The sequence below is a fragment of the Onychostoma macrolepis genome, chromosome 06 (genome assembly GCF_012432095.1).
Source record: "Onychostoma macrolepis isolate SWU-2019 chromosome 06, ASM1243209v1, whole genome shotgun sequence".
Classification (NCBI taxonomy): Eukaryota; Metazoa; Chordata; class Actinopteri; order Cypriniformes; family Cyprinidae; genus Onychostoma; species Onychostoma macrolepis.
In genome coordinates this window covers 21,552,017-21,569,434 of record NC_081160.1, presented here as the reverse complement: position 1 = coordinate 21,569,434, position 17,418 = coordinate 21,552,017, and the positions used below count along the sequence as shown (strand labels likewise).

At 39.8% G+C, this 17,418-nt stretch overlaps 1 protein-coding gene across 1 annotated transcript; it reads left to right on the top strand.

The window, feature by feature from the left end:
- The first annotated feature begins 14,098 nt into the window (after window positions 1–14,098).
- her6 (hairy-related 6) lies at window positions 14,099–16,253 on the top strand. The gene is made up of 4 exons (XM_058779891.1): window positions 14,099–14,780; window positions 14,915–15,010; window positions 15,123–15,210; window positions 15,424–16,253. Exons 1-4 carry the CDS (start codon window positions 14,673–14,675, stop codon window positions 15,942–15,944), a joined length of 813 nt encoding a protein of 270 aa, XP_058635874.1. The 5' UTR covers window positions 14,099–14,672; the 3' UTR covers window positions 15,945–16,253.
- Window positions 16,254–17,418: the final 1,165 nt, after the last annotated feature.

Below are 17,418 nucleotides of genomic sequence, written 5' to 3'. Positions count from 1 at the left end.
GTCATGTGTTCCCGCCTCTTGTGTCCATATTTGGTCTTGTTCCTGTCCTTGTTAAGTGTGATTATTAGTTAAGTCTTGTCCAGCTGTGTTTTAGTAATTATCAGTGATTGCCGTGTGTATTTAGTTCCTGCCTGTTTAGTTAGTTTTCGTCTGGTCTACTCGTTATTCCCCGGTGTTCGTGTTTGCCTCACCTTGCCTTGCCTTGTCTTGCCCTGTCCTGTCCTGATGTCATCATTAAAGACTATTATTTTGAAGTTTATCCTCGTTTGCGTGTTCCTCATTCCTCCCTGCTGTGTGCACCGTGACACATATGGAGGGAATTAACTACGGGCCTAACGATTTGTGAATTAATTAAAAAACAATTAAAAATGCATTGATTTTTAGTTGTTTATTATAAGCATAGAAACAATATATTAAGTTTATTGCAAAATATTCAGATGTATAGAAATTTGTGTGTGTAGTACTTAATAGGAGCGGGTGGCAAAAAAATTGGCAAAATTTGCTTGCTGCATTTCTCTGATTGGATGGCTATTTCATCATTTTTTCATAAAATTAAGTGTAAATAATGAATACTGATAACACAAGCATGCTCTATCAATTAATTATCTTGGAGTTCGAGGTAGGTCTGCCGTTAAAGGTTAAGTTATGATTAAAAATCAATATGCCTATGGAGAATTTTGTTTTTCTTCCAAACCAAAAACTATTGCCCACTGTTACAGCAAACAATCTCTGTGAAGAGTATTCAGATGCCAAGTATGTAGCAAGCAAGCATTAAAAAGGTCTTTATGTACCACAGGCATGGGCATGACTTTTTTTTTTTGAACCATTCTTGAAGTTCTGTTAAAAAAAATAAGAGAAGTCGAAGAGTGTAAAAAGAAAAGGAAACCAATTTGAATAGATCAGGACAGGAAGTCGGATGAGAGGTCCACGAATGGCAACAAACAGAACAACACAGTCAAAAGAACCATTCAAAGATAAACAGTGAATGAAAAATGCTTGGACTTGCTAACCAAAATGACTCACACTGAGAAGGGGGGAAACGGAGGGTGAGTGGACGGGAAATGAGAGATGACATACTCGTCCCTCTTCTCAAGGGCCCCTACAACAGCGAGCCAGTGTATGTGCGTGTGTGTCCAGGCCCTGGGGGGCCCTCTCTACGTGCCAGCGGGAGCCTGTTTGCCTCTGAAAGCATGCGCGGCACTCCCTGGAGAGGCCCCGGCAGTTTGTTGTGTGATCTTATCTGGCGCGTGCCTGGGCCGCCCTTTCCCACACTCTGCACGCTGCGCTGTCAAGCATGGGGTGGGGGGAGGAGGGGGGAAAAAGAGGCAAAAAGGCCCCGTCCTGTCAACATTACATGGACTTGACAGCCGTGACATAAGCCCCACACCCAAACCTTTTCAATCATCAGTACACTTTCTACAGCATCTCTGTTGCGGGACTCTTCTCCACAATGCGCATCCCCTGCTCTCCACAGGAGAAGCACCCCTTCAATCAATCTGTTCGTTCCCCCCTTTCCATTCCTTCTTTACAGAAAGCAGCTTTTCACCTCCTTGTGCTTTTCAATTTAATTCCATATCTTATAGGATTAGGTCCCGCCGGTGCCGCTGCCATCACAGGGGAGTATGGAAACATTTCTGACATATTTGAGAGATCAAACGGTCTAACTTAGGAGGGTTTATAGTATTGTGGAATACTGATGTGCCACTGCAGAAGAACCAGATTGCTATATTCAATACGAAAGAGATCCCAGAGACCTCAAACTCCTCCAAAAGGATCACTTCATCCATATTTGACTGTATAAATAGGTGCATATTTAATTTGTTCACATTGTACCCAGGCTTAGTAGAGTTAAGTATTGAGAACTCAACTACGCTGTAATGAGTCTAGAGTGAGGGGAGGAAGATGAGTGTGGGAACATGGTTGTCTCGTAGAGAGTGCCGAGGGCTCCAGCAGAGTGAAGGTGAATACAGGGAGAGCTGATGAGACTCTGGGTCAAGATCTCACTGCCCTTCAGTCTCCTCCAGGGGCTAGGGCTACGGTTACCTCCACAGCTGGGGAGGATCCATACTCTTCTTGTTCTCCTTTCACCGTTAAACCCAGTTACAAAACGAGAAAGAAATAAGGATAGGAAGAAAGGTGAGAAGAAAGGAAGTATGGAAGATCAGACAGAAGAATGGAAGGAAGGAAAGAGGGGAGGGGGAAAGGAAGGAAGAAAGGAAGGAAGGAAGGAAGCACTGATAGGCAAACAGAAAAAGAAAGAAAGAACGAAAGAAAAAAAGAAAGAAAGGGAAGAAAGGCAGGTAAGAAAGAATAAAACAAACAAACAAACAAACAAACAAACAAACAAACAAATAAACAGACCTAAAGAAAGAAAATAATAAAAAAAGAAAGACTTAGACAGAAAAATAAATAAAAGGAAGGAACAAATAAATGAACACAAGTACAGGAACAAATTAACGAAATAACGAGTGAAAAAAAACAAAGAACATGCCTGTACGCACATCACAGATGTTACAGGCACTTACACTAGCAACTTGAAGTCAATTTAACCATATCACACACACACACACACACACACGCACACATTATTTAAAGCACACACATGCTTATTGTACATCCCACACACATTGTTGCATGATGCTCGGCTGTGCCCCTCATTCCTCCCTCCCTCTCTTACACACACAGAGCTGAGCTCCTGCTTGTCTGCGTGGGGGGCCCTGCAGGCTGTCTGGAGCCCAGCGCAGAACAGGATGCAGAGAGCACCGTGGAATGGAGCTTTTGCTCATGGCTGATCTCTGCTCTGATCTGACTTGCTGCTGAAGAACACTCTTTTCCTTCTGCGCACCATTCTTCTGCTCAGTCTCTATGCTTACTTTTGATTTGTTTCTAGTCTCCTACTCTCTCCCAGACATGAGCCAACCTGAACTTAGGCCTCATCTGATCCTTTCACTAACCCTCGAAGGCATTAAACACTCACACACATGAACACAAACACTATAATACATAGACAGCAAACACAGATCACCGACACACCGTTTTGAAAGAGCTGACATGTGATGTAAATAGAAACACTCTGTAAAAGACTTTAAGCGATTCACTTTGCACGTTTAATTAGGATCAGTTGCCAAACATGCTTCCTCAATTATGTAAACGCGAATGTCAAGTTCGTTGAGTGCAGAGTGGAGTGTTTGAAAGAAGTGAATGTTTATTGAAAGAAGTCTCTTTGTAAAAACATTAATATTATGAAATATCATTATAATTAAAAATAATTGCCTTATATTTTAATATATTTTAAAATGTAATTTATTCCTGTAATGGCAAAGCTGAATTTTGGCAGCCATTACTCCAGTCTTCAGTGTCACACAATCCTTTATTGATTTGGTGCTTAAAACATTTATTATTATTATCAATACTGAAAACAGTTGTGCTGCTTAATATTTTTGTGGAAACTGTGACACATTTTATGTTTATTTTCCAGAATTCTACGATGAATAGAAAGTTCAAATAAGCAGCATTTATTTGAAGTAGAAATCTTTTGTATAACATTTTGTAAATGCTTTCACTACAGCTTTTGATCAATTTAATGTGCCCTCGCTGAATATAAGTATTCATTTCTTTCGAAAAATATATAACCGATATATTAGGAAGAAAGGGAGGAAGCAAGATTCCCAGGGAATATGTAAAAGTGATAAAAAACATCTTAATGTTTATCTATTGCTCTCTACCTTTTCACTCAAATCAGAAAGAAGAATCATGCCCTGTCTGTCACAACTTCTTACATCACGGCTGCCCATGGCTGCTCATAATCCTCTCACTGGAACATTCATTAGAAACCAGAGCTTTGTGCCCTGGGGGCCAACCATGACTTTCCCAGGACAATTAAAGTTACTTAGGAGGAGAGAGGGGAAAAAAAGGGGGTTTGCTGAGGAGTAAAATGAAGGAAGGATAGAAAAAGAGAGCAATGGATGCAGGGAAGGAAGAATGAAGAGATCCGCCACAATCTGGCCAGAGACAGTCAGACTGGATTGGACCAGGATTACCCCTTTTCCTAAAGGGTATAATTGGCCAATCTGTGGGAAAAAATAACTTCAGTTGCACATTTACTTCTCTCTATAATTTATGCAAAGCTCTTACAATGCCGTCTTTTTAATAAGCGACTGAGTAATTAAATGTCCAGTTGGCTCCTTGCTTCCTGCAAAGCATGAAATAGACTCAGGAGACTCAACATCACGTGGAGCACAACTTCTTGATTCCCAAAAATAAATAATACACCAAGTGTGAGGAAGAGGGGAATCTTGCCAATAGCAAGCTGTAGGGAAAGGGGGTGCATTCTATGTATGACTGGAAGGGGGATTTGTGATGGTCTTTGAGATAGGGAACATTTCCTTATCTACAGAAGAACCCTATTTGACAGATGTTGTTATCCAGACTGATCTGTCAGAGATGCGCTTTAATCTAGTTATATCTTGCTTTAGGACATGGGATGAGAAGGCAGAGGTTACTACTAACAGCTTACTGAACCTTTGACCTGATGTTGACCTTACAAGCCTTAGATGAATTTTAATACATTTCCTTTTGCAGTAACGGCAAATGATGGACAGCTGAGAGCTCTGTGCTCTGTATGTGAATAAAAGATTCTGTTTGCATAATATATGTGTGTGTTCTGTGTATATTTATAATGGATATATAAATACACACACATACAGTATATGTATATATGTATTCATATAATTTATATTATAAATAAATATATTTAATATATAAAAATAACATATTTTTCTGAAATATATACATGCATGTGTATTTATATATACATAATAAATATTCACAGTACACATACACATGCAAACAAAAACTTTTATTTTGAATTCTCAATTACGTTATTTTTTTAATTTCGTGGTGGAAACGGGCATCCATACATTAGCGTTCTACAGGAGAAGCATAAACAGAAAAGGCAAATATTTCATGCAGGGGTGCCTGAGGCAAAATCAGTACAACAAACAATTATATTTATACAAAGAGGAAGGGAGAGACAGGGAATGTGATGCATGGAACACCGGTAGTGTGCTTGTTTTAACAAAAAGCACAACAAAAAGGTTTAGAGTGACAGGTATCTCACCTTAAGGGATGAATTCCATTCGTGACATAGATTTTGCAACGCAAACTAAAAACAGGCCAGTGATGGAGAAAGAAATCTAACCCTTTAGCAAACATGCCTTTTATTTTATATAAAACTGGTACCAATAGTTTGTTTGTGGACCTACATTTCTGGTCAGAATGAATAGTAGTAACTTATGATAATCTGTATGCTTGCAAGTCAAATCGTTTTAGGCGTAAAGGCCCTCTTATGGGTGAAACTACAATTGAAACCAATTATAAGCTCCCAGGCATCAGTCTAGTACCAGCAATGGGACTGTAAGTTCTGAGGGTGAAAGTTGATGCTTCGGCAGGGCTAAGCTAGCCACTTTGTCCAGGGGGAGACAATGGACCCTGAATGGGTGGAGTGAGACTAAGAGGCCAGATTCAGTGTTAATACGGCCAGAGGGAAAAGGGAATGTGATTGGGAGGTGCAAGGTGAAACCTGGGGGAGAATGTGCCAGCGATGAGGTCATGTGTGTGTGAGTGTTTCTGTGTGAGACGCAATGAATAGCCTAGGCTACAATGAGCAACAGGCCAGGAACTCAAAGGCGGCATATGATGTCATGGGAACTTGTGAGTGGCTATTGGATAGAGAGAGAGCAATGAGATGTTTTGAAAGACTTTGAGTTTACGGCAGTGCATCAACACGGATCAAAGTTGAATAATTTTCAGCACCTGCTTTAAAAAAAAAAAAAAAGTTAATAAATGTATTAATTTACATTTTTAGTAATTGTGAAATAGATAAGGATGCAAAAATGGTTTTGATTCAGATGATTCAAATGAATCATTCAAATGATATTGTCAACAAGTTTGAATGATTCATTGACAGTAACTGACTCCAGAAGTATTTTTTCACAAATAAACACTTTTGTTGTTGAATTTAAATATTTAATATTTATTTATTTTACAATTTGTCAGGGATTTTTTTTTTTTTTTTTGAACTGAGATGAACTTTTAGATATTTTGAAGTTTCTGAATTGGCAACAGCATGATATAAACAATCCTCTTATATTCTCATTTCAAATATGTCTCAGTCTTCCACTAACTTTGAAGTATATTTAATAAAAATGCTTTGGAACCTTAAAAAGAAATGGAAAATCTTAAAAGAAATGAAAATATGTAAACCTGCGGTGACAAGAACGGGGCGGAGAAAGAGACGCTGAGTCGATTCCAGTTCCTCAGATCTTTCAGACAGTGGCACTTGACCTTCTCCAATACTAAAGGAATATGACAGCCGTGAAGCTGGGGGAAAAAAGCGGAGAGAGACAAAAGCCACACAAAGTGCAGCCTGGCACCAAATAGTTAGTTTGCAATCAACGTCAGTCATCCCTCCTGTAGAGACAGTTTGATTTCTACTTTTCAAATGAGGCGTTTATTTCAAGGCCTGATAATAGGGCGGCGAAATTGAAATTGGCAGCTCGACAATCTACAGATAATAGTGCACCGCACAGGAGATCATGTGAATGGTGCTTTTTTACCCCCTTTTTTGTCCAAGACTTGATAGAGAGAGAAAGAGAGAAAGAGAGGCAGCATTTTGTGTGAGAGTGTGTGTTTGTGTGTGAGAGGGAGAAAGAGAGAGATGTTTCACAGTCAGGTTACAAAAAGAAAAGTCTAAAAAAAAAAACAGTCCAAAAAAAGGTAAAACTAGACAAAAAGCGTAGAAATGTTAGAAATGGGGTAGAAGTGCGCTGGGTGGGCATGCTTGGAGGGGGTTAGAGCTCTTTAATGTTCCTGGCAGCGACCCAGCGGAGGTCTCAAGGTTATCCTGGCTTTGCAAACTCCCACGGGAAAGGTGGTGGAGTGAGGGGAGGTGGCTGGGCTGGATGGAGGTGGAGGGAATGGGGGGGGGGGCACAAAACTATAATCTTCTGCTGGAGCAAAGCTCATGAACCAGGGGGCTGTTATCTAGGGACCTGTCCTTGCTTGAGGTGGAGGTGCAAGCGTGACCCTTACACATTTTCAACATCTGCTTCGATAAAATAAAGCCAAGCAGAAGTCAGATATGGGAATAACTAATTTATGAAGATTTAATCAATGCAGGACACAAAATTGTATTCAGTATTTTTGTTCTGAAAGTAAAAGCCAAATGACACTGGTGCAACACTGTGCAAACAAAGTCAATGAACAATAACTTTCAAAATCAGTTTTTAGTTAAGCAATGTGCATTTTGGGATCTTTATAGCTTTTTAAAGTCATATTCACAGTTAGATTCTTCCAAAAGGGTAAAACTTAATTAATTTACTCCAAAAGGGTTACATGCTGAGATACTAGCAGCAATCTCCTTTTATTAGTTCAAGTGCAAAATGAAGTACTCAGTGCATTTAAAAAATCAAAGCACAGGATGTTCCTCAGTGTGTTGACATCCTCTTGAAACATTTCATTTTTATATATGTTTTTAGTCACACTTTATTTTAAGGTCCTATTATCGCTATTAACAAACCATTATCTACGACTTTTGCCTCAATAAACTCCTAATTTGCTGCTTATTAATAGTTAGTTAGGTAGTTGTTAAGTTTATGTATTGATTAAGATTAGGGATGTAGAATATGGTCATGTAGAATATGTGCTTTATAAGTACTAATAAACAGCCAATATGTTAATAATAGGCATGCTAATAAGCAACTAGTTTAATAGTGAGAATTGGTCCCTATACTAAAGTGTTATATATAAAAGTGAACAAATCATTAAAGGTGCCATAGAATGGAAAACTGTATTTACCTTGGCATAGTTGAATAATAAGAGTTCTGTACATGGAAATGACATACCGTGAGCTTCAAACACCATCGTTTCCTCCTTCTTCTGTAAATCTCGTGAATAAAAAAGACCACTGAAAAATAGGCGAATCAGAACATAACACCGACTGTGACGTAACAGTCGGGATCACTAATAGTTACGCCCCCAACATTTGCATAACGTATACCAGCACATGTTCTATGCCAGACGCCAGCCGAACCATCAGAAGTTCTGCAGTTGTTGTGAAGAAAAAAGCAAGGACAACAACGAAAATGGCAGATTATGGAAATAAATGTGATGTTCCAGGCTGTGCAGGGGATGTGAAGTGCAGGGATGGGTTGGTGTCTGTATTCAGAAAGGCACGGAAAGCAAATAACCCGTTCTAATAAAATAATGCGAGCCACTAAAGGGACATGGTTAGCTCCTTGCTAGCAGTAGCCTGTTAAATTACATAAGATTTCACTTACCACATAAACAGAGTAAGGAGAGATGACTGAGGATGATGGCGAATGATTTACAGATCCTGAGCACCACTGACAAGCATCTGATCTTGTAAAATGTGTGTTAAGTACTGCCGTTCCATAGTATAAATAGAGTTCGTGCGATCGCGAATCTCCAAAGTGAATGTGAAACTAAAAAGCGATCGTGCATTTGAAAGCAGTTTCAATTCCCAGCATATTAATAGCGGCTCCCTGATGCCCGCATTTTATTTACAGTATAATTACCCGACGATATAACTGAGAGCTGAGCTGAACATTATTATTCATGACCCTTCCAAATAAGCCAATAACAGACCTTCTAGGAAGAAATCCTAGGGTTGTAAATGGATATGTAAAACTGTTTCTGGAGAATTTTTGCCCTTACCTAAGCCACATACCTTCTATGTAGATATCAGAGAACAATTTAAAATATTGTATCGATGCATTATATGGCACCTTTAAAAAAAATAATAGCAGTAAGATAGCCTACAACTGAGAATATGTAAATTGGGAGGTGAAGGTAAAGGTAAGTTCAACTATTCCTGCTGTTTATTTACACTCTCTCACTTCCTGTTAAAAGTAATTATGCAAGACAACTAAAGTGGGCCTATGCTTTCAACAGTTTATCTACTGTAAACAATAGGACTCCCTGAAGAGGAAACAGGATAGTTTATTAACCTTTAATTCAAATGCAGCAAGATCGAGATCCTTTTCGTAAACAAAAACCCATTGCTTGGCCATTGTGTGTAGAATATTTCTTTATCTTCAGAGTTCAGTAGATACAATCAACAGTGAGAGAAAGACGGCTATCGGTTCTCAGCTATCTTAATCTTGAAAAGAATGTTTTCAATGTTTGTGGTCTGAGAAAGTCTCAATCGAAAGACTAAATTAAGTTAAACGACATGCACACCGAATGTTAATGTACAATGAAGATCTTGCGTTTATTTGAGCTGGGAAGTGTATTGTTTCTATTGGAAGGCTTGTCATTAGCAATTGCACCCCAGGCTGGTTAATTCACTCACCACCCAAACCAGTTGAGCCTGGCAGCCAGATACTCATGCTCACGTAGTGACCCATGACCCAGTCTCTACTGCCTCCTCCACACGAGCACACAGCCCCTGGTACGCCGCTCCATGGGAGAGAGAACTTGGCTAAGCTTTACTAAAGATCCCCCCTAAGGCACACGCTTCTCCCCTGCCACAGAAGAAGCAGCAGCAGCAGCAGGAGCTGAAGCGAGCCCGGAAAGGCTTGAATCACCACTGCGCTAGGCATCTGTTTGAAAAGCTCCCCAGCCCCAGCTAAGTACAACAGAGCACTAATGTCTGCGAGGCTGGTGGTGACCCCGAGTGATCCGTGTGTGTGTGCGCGTGAAGGTGTGTTTTGGTCTCAGGGAATTTACATGTAGGTGTGCGCATGTGTGCGTATGCATGTGCGTGAAGAGCGCTGTGAATCGACGCTTTATCACGCCCCTGCCTCTGATCCCCTCAGGCCCTGGAGGCTGTGCTGTTCAGAGCCTTGCTGCTGTGTGTGAGTATGTGGCGCCTATGTTCCAGCACTCACTCTGGCTGCTGCGTCTGCTCCGTGGGAAGACTGCTGGAGGGTCTCCAAAGCAACTCTCACTCCCCTCTCTCATCTCTCCCACCTCTTATTTCGCTTCCTTTCTCCCTGTACTTGAAGGTTCTTGGTGCTGGAAAGAAACTTCGGCACCCTCTCACATTTTTTACTTCAGCAAGTGGTTGTCTTCTACAGGCTATATTAATCATTCTCGATAAACAGAATTCACAGAACTACACAAGTGAATACACAAATTCACTGCGAAACAAACCAGTACTTAAACAATGGAGGCAACTCTTTGCATGACTTTTTTGGTTGAAGTAATTTACTTGATAATAATACTGAACTTAAAATGTCACATCGTAATGGCTTTAAAACGGTCATCACTGTAAAAATGACCATCTTAAAGGAATAGTACTTATGTCATCATGTTGTTCCAAACCTGTATTACTTTATTTCTTCTGTGGTACACAAAAGAAGATATTTTGAAAAATGTTTCGGTGATTTTTTTTTATGTATACAAGGAAAGTCAATAGGGTCCAATGTCGTTTTCATGGGCAAAAACAATATTCAAAATACCTTTGTGTTCCGCAGAAGAAAGAAAGTGATAGAGACCTTAGTCAGTGCAAAACCATATTTCATTTTTGATATGAATGAAAATGAGGCTGTGAGGCATAGAAGACCATTGGATTCAATGGATTGCACTGTTATTTAAAAACATACTGATTGTTTAGCTGACGAAACGTCTTTCTGAAAGAAAAAAAAAAGTCAGTACACAAAAACTCCATAAAACTGTTTTGAAAGTTGTTAGATGTGAAAATTGCATGATCTAGGACCTTTATACAGTGTGTGCCATTGTAAAGATTGTAAGTCAATCTCCCATAGCCTCATTTTCATCCGTGTCAATTCAATATGGCATCTGGTCTATAGGTTTGGAACGACAATTGAGTGAGTAAATAATGACAGAATTATCACGTTCTCCGATTTTTTTCAGCTGTAGCATCATTATATAGTATAACATTATATGTATAACATTATATAGATAATTTCAAATTTTCTATCAGAAGATACATAGAGGTCAAAGTGCTTGCTGGCTTCAACTACTGAAAACATCACATACACAAAACTACAGGTTACTAAACATGACAACAAACAACCAACAACTATGCAAAGAAAAACTAGCAAATAGTCAAATGCAACCAATTCATGCCACAGTGCATGGGATTGAATGTTGTGATTTCTCAGAACTTCGGAATTCTAAGTAAACTAAAGAACTACATTTTTTACTGTTTTTTTTTTTTTTTTAGCATTGTTTAGCTGATCTAAGAATAATTTTCCACAGATAAAGACGCTAATATAAAATTCAGTTTGTTTACATATATGGATATCTGCCAATGCCATATTCTGCATTTCAGCAAGCCGTCAAAAGTGACTGACAGCTCCTTGAGTGAGGCTGACACCCTGACACCCTCACTGCCGGCTGCCCGACCCCTTCAAGAGATCCCTATGAGCCGTCAACAGGAACTTTCCTTTGGCAGCTGGCATTCATCAGTGGCTTACACATTAACTTTACACGGGCTCTGTGATTGCAGCTCAGCTTGTTTGGGAGCATGCTATCTCCCACTTTCTCACGTACTTTAGTCCTGATTACATTATTGCTGTGTGTGGACAGCCATGGTTGAGAGACCTTGATAAAGATATGATTCTGACAGAGAGAGAGGAAAGGGGTGGAAAGGGGCTGAAGAGGGAAGTGTGTGAGTGTGTGTGTACGTGAGTGAGCAAGATAGAGAGATAGAAGCAGTGACAATGCTTTAACTATACTTATGCCAATAAAAGTGATACAAAATAATATGGACTTTTTACACAGCCATAATTAACTCAATTGCAGAAACGTATTGTTGCAATTCAGTACGTCAGCGATTCATACACACTGTAACAATGAGCCTGTTTTTTCATATAGACACAATCACACAAAAGGTAACACTACAGAAAAACACACACGGGACTGGCAGCGTCCAGGTGCTCGGGGTGGGGGTGTAAAGGGAGGGACAACGCAACATGCCCGTAATTCAATGCAGCCTCTAGATCCCTCATGCAACACGAGCATGAGAAAGTTACTCATGCGGAGACTAAAGGTTTCTGAATCTACCGGTCTTTGTCTACTTGACATCAATACATTTGTTTGCGAGTCCTTTACAAGTGTGAGAAAGAGCGATGAATCTGTTTCGCAGTGTAAACAAATGACATTGAGTACTTTGAGTAGTTATTATTTATTAAAAATGTGTAGAGCTGGAAAAATCTTTTTCTTGCTTTACACATTTTGTCTGCAACTTATTGTTTTGTCTCAAATTCTGATATAGTATTCCCATATTTATCTGCTTCAATTTGACGTTGTTTAGAAATCTACTACTTAACCCTAAACTGTGTAAATAAGTGTGAAGCACAAAGCGTGCTGTCTGTTCCAATCTACCCCCACTTTTGGGGTGGGTTGTAACAGTAGGTGGGGTGGGTTGTAACACTAATTTACTTGTTCAAAATGATTGTTATGCCACCCCTCCATCACCTCCCCCATTTAATAAGCATTTTAATTTAAAAGCATATGCAAATAGGAAACATATTAATTCGGGACAGCTACTAAAATAGAAGGTCAGCCATGATATTTCTAGCAGTTTTTTAAACATGCAGATGAAATGCATATAACATTAAACAAGAGAAAATTCTCTTTCAGATTCCTCATTCAACAGTCATTAAACATTAATTGCTTAAACTGATTGAACTCCAACAGCTGTCTCTCCTACAAATAACAAACAAATAAATACAATATTCATTATTGTAAAGCAAAAGTGATAAGAGTAATGAACAAACTGTAATTGTTTTGTGGATCTGATTATAGGCTATGTATATTATGTATTTATTTATTACCATAGCAATTAATTAATATCAACATCAGCGGTAAGAGTTTTATAGCATAAACTGAGCAGATGTGATTAGAAACGCATATAACAATGCAGACTGTTCAGCAGCATGCCACTATGATATATCACACTCATGAACTGCAGGCGAACCCCCGGCGCTCTGTCCCGCAGACGCGCGCAAAGCCGGCAGGAGCAGCGCCTTCCCCCGCCGCTTGCGCGCCACGTGTCGCGGGGTCTGCAGCAGCTGGAGACTCTCACCCCTGTAAATGTGCATATCAGAAGACTGCCAACCCACACCACACACTCCAAGCACAGTCTCCACTGTTAGTGGATTATGACAGACCACTAACTGACAAGTCTGTTAGTTTATGATAGATGGCAACATATGCATTGTGTTGAAACTGTTCGACAATCTATATTTTCGTCAAGTGCAAAATGGGCATGGACTTTGTTATTTGCGTTTTCATTGCATACATAAAGACGTGACGAAGTACAGGCAGAGAAAAGCATGAATGAATTCAGTGTTTTGTGGCGTTTGTTTGCGAACTCATCCGAAGATCATAAAATCATGACCTAGATTAGAGCCGCTTCTGTCAGAGAGAGTCAAGGACGCTATCCGTGCATTGCGCGCTTTCGGTCTGAAATATCTTCACACTGGCTCGCATTCCGATAAGCCCGATCGAGCTCTCAGTGGGCGTGGTTTTCCCAGGCTTTTAGAACAGCAGCTGCTATTTACCTTCCCTCTAATGTAAACCACCACCGCCACCCCTAGCCCGCCAGCCAAACCTCAACCACCGAGGTAATAAAACATCCTGGCACGTGCTCCACATTCACAATAGCGCTCGTGAGCCGACAGATGTCAAAATGCCAACAGCAGCGACGCGCTTAAAGAAATAGCTACACCGCTGCCTTGTCAAATGAACTGCGAAGTAAAATGTTTAAAATACCAAAATTGAAAGCCTAGATTTAATTGCTGCGTTATTATTATTATTTAAATAGTTAAATCAAAGCTTTAGGCTGCAGTGATAATTATGCAAATATTTTAACCACTTTAAATCGAACGACAAAAAATATAATGAGATGTTGAACTGATTTCCTACAGTGTAACTTGACAGAGGAAGTAAAACTTTTTTTTGTTACATTGTAACAGACACATTCCGGTCTTCACAACAGGCAGTTTATTTAGGCTGTAAAAGGCAAACTCACATGCATTTCATTTTACCTTTTTAACATTAATATTGCAATAGTAAACTTTTTCACGTCTTAAACTTTCTATAATGAGCAGGGTGTATGTACGTTTTCAGTTTCCTTACTTAGTTTCAATGGATCTATATGTGTACTGAATTATAATGACAAAGTTTGCTGTTTCTTTGCGGAGACTGGCTCTTAAGTGTTAATATGTAAACTGAATGATTGAAGGCAGTCCCGGTTGTGCCCTAAACCCGGCCGCGCGCCATTGGCCACCCGCTCAAACGCTAAACAACCAATGGAGGGGCGCCGACCACGAGCCATCCTCCCCTCGGGCCGCGTGTCCCTCACGCTGATTGGTAGAAAGTTACTGTGGGAAAGAAAGTTTGGGAAGTTTCACACGAGCCGTTCGCGTGCAGTCGGAGATATAAATAAGACCAACACGACGCTGAGGCAGGCAGTTGCTACGACCGCTGGCAAACGGTGAAATCAGAGACTGTGACATCATTGCCGCACCAGTTGAACTCGGGACACTTCGTGCGGATATCCATTCATATCTGGAACTGTATCTGCGTACAGCGTTCACTCTAGTAGAAGATACAAGAGGATTTCTTTTAAAAAAATAAAATAAATAAAAAATCTCAAAGGATACTTCCCAGAGAAGATGCCTGCCGATATCATGGAAAAAAACTCCTCTTCTCCGGTTGCCGCGACTCCGGCTAGCATGAACACTACACCTGATAAACCCAAAACGGCTTCTGAGCACAGAAAGGTTTGTATTGATTCTGAACTGTAGCGCATTTATTTTCAAACAGCGCGCATATGCGCACTACGATGCACCGAGAAAGAGTTCCCGAAGTAGTTAGACAATTTGACTTATTTTTTTTTTTTTCTTTTGCATTTTAGTCTTCTAAACCTATTATGGAGAAAAGAAGAAGAGCGAGAATCAACGAAAGCTTGGGTCAGCTGAAAACGCTAATCTTGGATGCTCTGAAAAAAGATGTAAGTAGCCTACTGGATGTCTGATTGATTCTTACAGTTACATCTGGATTGAATACTGATGAATCTCATCACATAGCCGCCTATATCTAAGCCAATCCCTATTTTCACACAGAGCTCCAGACATTCTAAACTTGAGAAAGCGGACATCCTGGAGATGACAGTGAAACATCTTAGAAATATGCAGCGGGCACAAATGACCGGTAAGTCGCCGCAATCATAAAATAAGTTGCTTAATGACAACTTCCATGCAGGAACTCGGCTTTCTGCACTTGTTTTAAATTCTGCGAGATATTTTTTTTCTCCTCTACTGCTTTCAACTAGATTGAAATCAGTTTTCGAAATGACTCAAAACAGTCTCATGTTCATCTACTCCGAATGATCTGACCGAATGTCTTACCTCGTTCTCCCAACAGCTGCCCTGAACACGGATCCCACCGTTCTTGGGAAATACAGAGCTGGATTCAGTGAATGCATGAACGAGGTGACCCGGTTCCTGTCCACCTGTGAAGGGGTTAACACCGAGGTCAGGACCCGGCTGTTGGGTCACTTAGCCAGCTGCATGACACAGATCAACGCCATGAATTATCCAACACAGCACCAGATACCTGCCGGGCCTCCTCATCCATCCTTCAGTCAGCCAATGGTTCAGATCCCCAGCGCGACTCAGCAAGCCAACGTTGTGCCTCTTAGCGGAGTGCCCTGCAAAAGCGGATCTTCCTCCAACTTGACTTCTGACGCAACAAAAGTATACGGAGGTTTCCAGCTTGTGCCGGCAACGGACGGACAGTTCGCCTTTTTGATTCCCAACGCTGCCTTTGCTCCAAACGGTCCCGTTATTCCAGTGTATGCCAACAATTCCAGCACACCGGTTCCGGTGGCCGTGTCTCCAGGAGCACCGTCCGTCACATCAGATTCCGTTTGGCGGCCTTGGTAGACTATAAGGAAAGAAAACAGAAAAACTCTTAAAGACTCTTAAAAGACAAATGACACTTGTTTTCTTTGTTCAGCGTTACTTTTTTTGTTCTTTTTGTATGAAAATGTGTTTTACGAGATGATGCACTATATTTGTATAGATCAAAAGGGAGAGAAGTTCATATTGAAATAAGTTTTGTATTGTTGAATTCCGTTCAATGCATTTTTTATATTTGCGGTATCTTTTCCACGTTGTGATGCCAAAGATATGTTGAATGCGCTTTCAAGTTTCTTCTTTTTGGAAGATAAATAAATGACATTAAAAATGAAACGTTTGCCTCCGTGTTTAGTTTTACTTTGTTTTCCCAGTTTGTGAACCTTTTTCTTATTCTTACCTTAAAACAAGCAACGGGCCATATCGCATGCAGATTTAGACTCTTTAGATCAAAGAAGCTTAGTGTTTCTCTTAATCATTGAATAGGCTATCATCACAAACTCTGAAAACTCTGGAAAACTCAGAAAAATCAGGCTGGCGGAACACGTTACACGGCCTCCAGGGTAGTATGGATGTACATTGCTTTCAATGGGTTGCCCAATGTCACATAAGTCGTTTTAAGTATTTTTCTGTGACTAGATCTTCGTGAAAAGACAAAAACCATTACAATCCACTTATGTCCAACATCTGTCACTTGTAACCTCGTTTTCATTCGCGAAAAAAAAAAAAAAATATGGCGTCTACGCTGACTAGCTTTGTCATAGGCTAAACACTTCTAGATTGATTTATAGTGAAAGCCAGGTATTTTTTATAAAGTTAGACTTTGTTAGGATTTAAATGGTGTCAAATTATAAGTCAACATTTCTATCGTTATTGTTTAACAAGTTATATTTCTTCATTTTTCTTTTATCGCTTAAGAGCATTTTTTTTTATATAAACTAGAAAGGTAGAACTAATTAAATGAATATTCTCATAAAACGCGATTAATTCAATATTGTTTTTACAACTATAATTAGGTATTACGAACCTTCTGATGACAGGACGAACAGCAGCCTGTTGGAAGAAGGTTGCATTAATATGCTTTTTATCGCTTTAGAGACATTCCTAAGTATTTTATCACGACAGTTCATAAACCTTAGCCTACTACTGAACGCTGTTTATAAGTTGTGTTTGATAGCAAGAAGATTGCAAGAGGATGAAGCTGAATGCAAAGTTCAGCAGCAGAGAGAACGACTGCAAACGATTTCTATTACACGACCATTTAGCGCCATCTAGTAATTCAAATGTGAACTACACCTGCAGAGCCCCTGAGTGGACTGGTCAACACTTTCAGTTTGAAAGAAGTTTAGAACACTTGTTTGGTAATAACTATCCACATTACTTGCATAATGCCATTTTGACATTTTATTTATTTATAAAAAATTACTACACAATAATTGATGATGATAATAAAGTATTAATTTAAAAAAGTGGGCTACTTATAAACGCCTAAGGCGTTTTT

Coding starts and splice junctions, on each gene's coding strand:
- her6 (XM_058779891.1), top strand. CDS start 14,673: ATGCCTGCCGATATCATGGAAAAAAACTCCTCTTCTCCGGTTGCCGCG. Junction 15,011..15,122: donor TGGATGCTCTGAAAAAAGAT/GTAAGTAGCCTA, acceptor ATTTTCACACAG/AGCTCCAGACATTCTAAACT. Junction 15,211..15,423: donor GCAGCGGGCACAAATGACCG/GTAAGTCGCCGC, acceptor TTCTCCCAACAG/CTGCCCTGAACACGGATCCC.